At 58.6% G+C, this 6,435-nt stretch overlaps 1 protein-coding gene across 1 annotated transcript in view; it reads left to right on the top strand.

Moving 5' to 3' along the window:
* Positions 1-2,498: 2,498 nt before the first annotated feature.
* Positions 2,499-6,435, top strand: part of TPM2 (tropomyosin 2) — a 13,364-nt gene continuing 9,427 nt past the window's right edge. Inside the window, exons 1-2 of the mRNA XM_031063082.1 lie at positions 2,499-2,753; positions 3,621-3,996. Coding sequence (XP_030918942.1) covers positions 2,640-2,753; positions 3,621-3,996 — 490 coding nt within the window. The 5' untranslated portion in view covers positions 2,499-2,639. The remainder of the gene's footprint in view (positions 2,754-3,620; positions 3,997-6,435) is intronic.

The following is a 6,435-nucleotide window of genomic DNA, read 5'->3' as shown; positions in this document are numbered from 1 at the left end:
GGGCAGGCAGAGGTGATGTGGGGTGCAACAGGGGCACGGGCAGGTTGGCACATGTCCTTTGCCTCTGGGGCTGTTCTGATACTGTGAGCTACAAACATCAGTGGCAAGGACAGCATCCTGCACTATTCCCAACAGCAACCCCCATCCCCCTGTGGTCATGTCCCTGGGGGTGTGGAGGGGCTCTTTCTCCTAAGACACTTACCCCTGGCCAGGCTCCAGGGTGGATTTGTGGCTCTCACAGGCATCCCAGTCCTCCCAGCTGTCCCCTGACAATCTGCGCTGGCCTGACCCAGGCTCTCACCCAGGTACCAGCTTGGACATGGGGCCCTTTGGAGTGTCCAGCAAGGACAGCGAGCAGGCACGGCATGGCAGCAGCTCTGGCCTCATCCTGGCATCCTGGGGACAAGGGAGCTCCAGCACCCCCTGCACAGGGCTGTAAGCACATCCACTGCTGTGTCCTCCAGCTTGAGTACAAGCAAGAGGTGGTGGCATAAATACCATGGGAGGGACACAGGGGTGTGATTAACCACTGCCCCTCAGTCTCACACACTGATCAAAGGGTTATTTTGGCAGGCAGGTTCAGGAAAGCACATACAGAAGTTTGGAGCTGGGATGACCAAATCTTAAGGTGCCAGGCCACCACAGGGATCCAAATTCAGCTAAGCTGGAGGTTAGTGGGCAAACCACGTCCCAGCTTCTTGGGGAGCTCAGGGATGGGGCAATGGGGGACTGCACCTGGAAAGGTCCCATTAGTCATCAGGACAAGATTTTCTTTGGAAGTAAGGTCTGACCCTAGTGTGAAATATGGAGGGGACTGCCATCCTTGGAGACCTTAGCCCATACAAGGCTAGGCATGGGGCAGCAAAGGGAGGGATGTGCACCCACGCCCCTCTGCACCCTCTTCTCTCACAGGTTACCACAGAGGTCAGGCTTAAGGGCAGAATCATGGACCTTGGCTCCCGGATGATTCCAGCAGTGTCCATCAGACATGGCTATGATGCCTGGAGCAAAGAGAGCAGAGAGAGAGAGACCAGCATCCTTTGTGGGCACATCTGAGGGCTGGCCTGGTTCCAGGGCAGTTTCCTTGCTGCTTGCACCATGCCCATTATTATATTTGCCCCATGCACTGAGCACATGAAGATGTTCAAGGCCATGAAGCTGCTTCAGGCTGAAACATCTCGCAGAAAAACAATTATTCTCTCCCAGGAATCATGGGAGATGAATCTTCCCCCTCCCGTCAGAAGCCGCACGCTGGCAGTTACAGACTCTCCTAGTCCAAATATGTGCCTAATTTATCAGTACTAATAGCTTCTCTCCAGAGTCCAGCAGTGGCTCTTCTGCTTTCCCCATGGAGCCAGCAGCCTGCTGGTCCTTGACTGCTCCCACCCCTCCTATGCCCTCCACCATCTGGGCCTGAGGGCTCCTAAAAGGCACTTTCTCCAGCTGTCAAAAACTTTTCGTTCCTCTCTTCTTGGAGCACTGGTGCCCAGAAGTTGCATCAAGCAAGGGTTGGCTGCAGCCCAGGGGCAATGGGCTGGGGGAGCCTGCGCACCCCTCCTGTCCCCATCCCATCCCAGCCTTCCACACGTGCCACACGGCTCCCATGGTCCCTCCACCAGCTCCTTCCAGCCCCCCCAGCCCACAGCCCACCCTGCAGCTGGGAATGTGCCAGAAGCATTTACGATCGTTATTAAAGTACAGGTTATTTTTGGAGGAGCTGGGATTTGAAGGGTTTGCATTTTTTTGCCTGTGGAATACAGTTTATTTAGAGCAGAAAGACGAAGAGGGGCAGTGAGCTGCCTGTATGCCCTGTGTCACTCTAAAATGCCACTCTAGGGGCTGTGCATGTGCCAAGCATCCTTGTGGGTGCCAGGGACAATGGCACCAAGGTGCAAGACAGAAGGACGGTGGGTGCCAAGGTTTGCACAGAGCTCCGGCCCTCCTGCCCCACCAGCAGCTGGATGGGGAAGTCAGGGGCTCTGCTCACTTCTCCCCTGGGAGATTTTCCCCATGTGGGCAGTGACAGCCAAACGTGTCCCTCGGTGCAATCACAGCCTGAGTGTGTCCCCTACAATCCAATGCCAGCCCACTGGTGTTCCCAAGTTCCACCCTGGAGGTGCCCCCCAGCCAGTGCCAGCAAGCAGGGTCCCTCAGGCCCCAGGGTGCTGTGACAGGGTGTGTGGGGTACCTAGGGCACTAGCACAAGGACAGCTCTAACTGGGGCCAGTGCCACCGGGGTACCCCTACTCAGTGCCCCAGGATGTCCCCTGCCCGGTGCCACTGGGGTACCCCAGCCCAGTGCCACGGTGTCCCTCATCCAGTATCACGGGGTACCACCGCAGCGTTGCCCCGGGGTGTCCATCACCCTGTGCCACCAGGCTGCCCACAGCACACTATCCCGGGGTGTCCCTTGCCCAGTGCCACCAGACTGTCCCCAGCGCCGTGACCCGGGGTGTCCCTCGCCCTGTTCCCCGGTGGGTGCCGGGTGCCCGCCCGGCACGGCCCCTCCCCAGCTTTTAGGCAGCTCGGCGGGGCGGGGAACTCAGTGCCGGTGCTCCCTCCGCTCCCGGTGCTCCCGCCGCTCCCGGTGCTCCGCGTCCCTCTGCCGTCCCGCGCCTCGTCGCCGACACCCCGCCACCATGGAGGCCATCAAGAAGAAGATGCAGATGCTGAAATTGGACAAGGAGAATGCCATCGACCGCGCCGAGCAAGCGGAGGCTGATAAGAAGCAGGCAGAGGATCGCTGCAAGCAGGTGGGTCTCCCAAGGGCTTCCCCGGCACTACCTGGGTACCCTCCACTCTAGGGGTGTCCAGCCCCAAGACCCTGTTCTTCTGGGAATCCAGCATGGGGACCCTCCACCCTAGGGTTGTCCAGTTCTGGAAACCCTGTCCCGCTGGGTGCCCAGCCCTGGGGATGCCATCCCACTGATTGTCCAGCCTGGGGACACTGCAGTCACACTCTAGGATCACACAATCCCCACACTGAGCTCCCCACACTGGTTCCCCAGCCTGGAGTCCCCTGTCCTAAGCATGTCCTGGCCCAAGGACCTTGCCCCACTGGGTGTCCTGCTTGTGGATGCCAGCTCTAGGGATTGACAGCCCTTAAGACCTTCCCTCTCTGCAACCATGTCCCCAAGGACATCACCCCATGCAGATCCAGGAACCCCATGTTCCCCAGGAACCAGCACTTTCCCTTGACCCCTTACACTGGTCCCCCCAAACTGGACGCCCCAGTTCCACCTCCCTATCCCTGTGCCAGGGAGAGCCCTGGGGACTGCATACTCCCACTGCAACCACAGAGATGGGAACAGAGACTGGTGTCCCCCAGAGCTGTGTCCCCAAGACAGGAGTTCTCCAGTCCCCTATACAGGGAAGGAGACCACCACCCCCTTACCTCCACCATGCTCAGGGATGATGGGGGTCCAGGAGGCTGCTGTACACCAAGAGCCCCCCAAGGACCCGTAGACCCAAAGCTGTCAGAGGACACGTCCATGTCCATGTTTTCCTGCCGTGCCCCACACAGGCTGGGTGTCCCCAGGAGGAGAATGGGAGGACAGATCCCCTTCCAGCCTTGCAGACACTGCCATTGCCCTGAACCCCACCCTTTGTCCTTTCCCCAGCTGGAGGAGGAACAGCAGGGCCTGCAGAAGAAGCTGAAGGGCACTGAGGATGAGGTGGAGAAGTACTCCGAGTCTGTCAAGGAGGCCCAGGAGAAGCTGGAGCAGGCGGAGAAGAAAGCTACAGATGTAAGTAGGCACGCCAGCAGCTCCTCCCTTGCACAGGCTCTGGACCTCGGGGGGGTTAAAGGAAGAGGGGGCCCTTATATGGAAAGCGTCCGAGGGGAAGACTGTCAGGATCCCATTCCTTCGATGTTGACACTGAACCGGGCTGATGGATCCTGTGTGGGCTGGGGGGGCAGGCCAGCTGTGGTGAGCAGTGCTGGTTGCTGGTCCTGTCTTGAACTTTGTGGGGTAGCCTACAGCCTGGCTCCCCAAAGCTAACGGGAACAAGTGTCCCAAGCTGTGTCACAAGTGCCCCAGCGCACACCTCCTCAATGCTCGTAGGAAAAACTGTGGTGCTTGCTAAACTGTGGCAGATCAGAGAAACAGAAAAATCTCTTGCAGTGCTGGCTACAAGGAAGAATGCTTGGGGTGTATGGAAGGGGATTTGGGTAGATTTAGGGTTCAGTGTGCTACTTTGTACCCAGAGAAGGGCAAGGCCAGGAAGAGTTTTATTTAGTGCCATGACTGATGTTTCTCCTGGGAAATAGATCCCTCTGGGGAGATGTTAGGAAGGTGTTGAAATTGGCTTGTGCCTGGCCAGGATGAAGGGTGGAACAGCTGTGTGCGGCCACGGGGCCGTTTGGGAATGGGGTATAACGACCTGTGGTGCCACACAGGGTATTTGACACCCTATAAATAAATACTCCTTTTGATAGCCAGCCCCTCTTTGATGAAAACCAACCCTGGAAATTGGAGGAGAAGCTAAAGGAGAGCCGTCTGGAGCGCAGCCAGCAGGGCATGGCCAGGCTTTTCAGGATTGAGAACAAAAAATTCAATCCCAGCTGGTTTATGGAGCTAAATGGGGGAGATGCGTCAAATCTCTGAGGCCGCCGCCAAGGACAGGGGTGAGCAGACAAGGACGAGCAATGGCAGCACCAGTCCTGTGGCAGCCCAGAGCCCCTGGGCTGCAGCCAGGGGTCTCCTCAGACCTCTTTGCTGATCCTACAGATGACTCTCCTTCAAAACATTGAGAATCCTCTGGAAGGGCACGTTTAACCTAGTATGGGGCAGGCATGTAAAGCTGGGCAAGGTGGCTGCTGTGTGCAGTGGGGTTCACACTGATCTAATGGTTCTGTGCTGGTATGGGACAGGGCAAACTCAGTGTGGCTGAGAGTGGATGTGACATTCCCAGTGCAGGGCTCAGAGGAAGGGGCAGACAAAGGTACTGGGCAGATGTCAGCTGTGGGGTGTAGAGTGGTTTGCTGCTGGCAGTGGGCTGTGCGATGCCATCCTGGGCAGGGAGGGTGTTTCCCTGAGCTTGGTCCACAGCAATTTGGCAAATCCGTGAGCTTGTAGAGTCCCATACCAGAAGATACAGAGGATGGGAGCCACCGGGAAAGGGCCAGAGCAGGAGCCATGGTGAAGGAGCCATGTCAGGCTGGAGGCTGGCTGCATCTAGGGCTAGGGCTCCATCACCAGCACAGCCCTCCCAGGTCCATGCCAAAGCCTGCGCCATGTATGGGGCTCTGGGAGTCTCCCCTCCTCGCCAGGGGTGAATGTGCTGACAGCTCTAAGTGCCAGGGCTGGTGTCACCTCCTCCCTGGTGCGAGGTGCAGCACAGCTCCTGCTTCCACCAGAGGAAGCGCTGGGTGGACCCCAGAGCACACTCACCCCAGGCACCCCTGTGTCCTCCCTGGCTGCCAGGACAGTGGGTGCTGTGAGCACAGCGTGTCCCAATTCCTCAGACAGCTCAGGCTCATATCAGCCATCCAGGCAGCCTCCTGCTCTTGGCAAAAATGTCATTGCCTTAAAAGAATAAACACCCACCTCAGTATGGCCCTGCCCTGCTGCTGGCACTGGATGGTGGGGCAGGAAAGCCATGGGGACTGCACTAAAGGGTGCAAAGACGTTGCCCCAGGCACCTGGAGAGGTGTCAGATAGTGCAGAGCAGGGAATACCTGACTCTTGATCAGCAACTCCACAGAGCTTCCCAGCAGCTCTGCAAGCCCACCATGGTCCTAGAACTTCTTGTCACCAGTAGGGACAGCCCATGGTGCCCAGGTCAGGATGGGCAAGGGCTGCTGGAAACGGTGCAGCTGGGACAAGAGGTTTAGGCCAGAACAGCCCTCTCCACCGCCCCACATCCCCAGCATTGGCCTGTCCCCAGCCACCCCGGAGGGGCCTTAAGGAAACTCTGTCGTTCCCAGGCCATGATCCCAAAAGCTTCCCCCGTGTTCCCGCCCCAGCTGCTTTCCCCAGCCAAGACTTTGCTCTTATTTGGCGATTCCCTGAGCTGGTGGGAGGGAACTGGACTCTGCTGGGAAGTGACTGCATCTCGGGGTGGGGCCACCGCAGGAGGCACCTAGCCTGGCTACTGGGAGATCGGGGTGGCTGCCCCCTAACCCGCCCCCCTTCTGCCTGCAGCTGGCTCGTCCCTGCCCCACTGCTGCCAGGAGCCCTTGTTCCTGCTCTGGGCCCCATGTCCTGGCTTGTGCATTGCTGACATCCAGGCCTTGGACTGGGAAGGGTCAGGACCAGCTAAGCCCACAGCCAAGCCCAAGGCTGTGTGCTCCCAGGGGACCCACAGTATCGCCTCTTCCGCTGCCTCTTGGCAAGGGGACACAGATCTGCAGGGTGCAGATAGCAGTGGGGCTGAGTCACCCCCAGGACCCCTGGCCCTGGAGCTGATGCCAGCTGGTGAGGGCAGCCTGGG

This window comes from Geospiza fortis, unplaced genomic scaffold, assembly GCF_000277835.1.
Source record: "Geospiza fortis unplaced genomic scaffold, GeoFor_1.0 scaffold174, whole genome shotgun sequence".
NCBI classification, from domain to species: domain Eukaryota; kingdom Metazoa; phylum Chordata; class Aves; order Passeriformes; family Thraupidae; genus Geospiza; species Geospiza fortis.
Note: the sequence above shows the minus strand (reverse complement) of the source record. Positions and strands in the feature narration are given on the sequence as shown.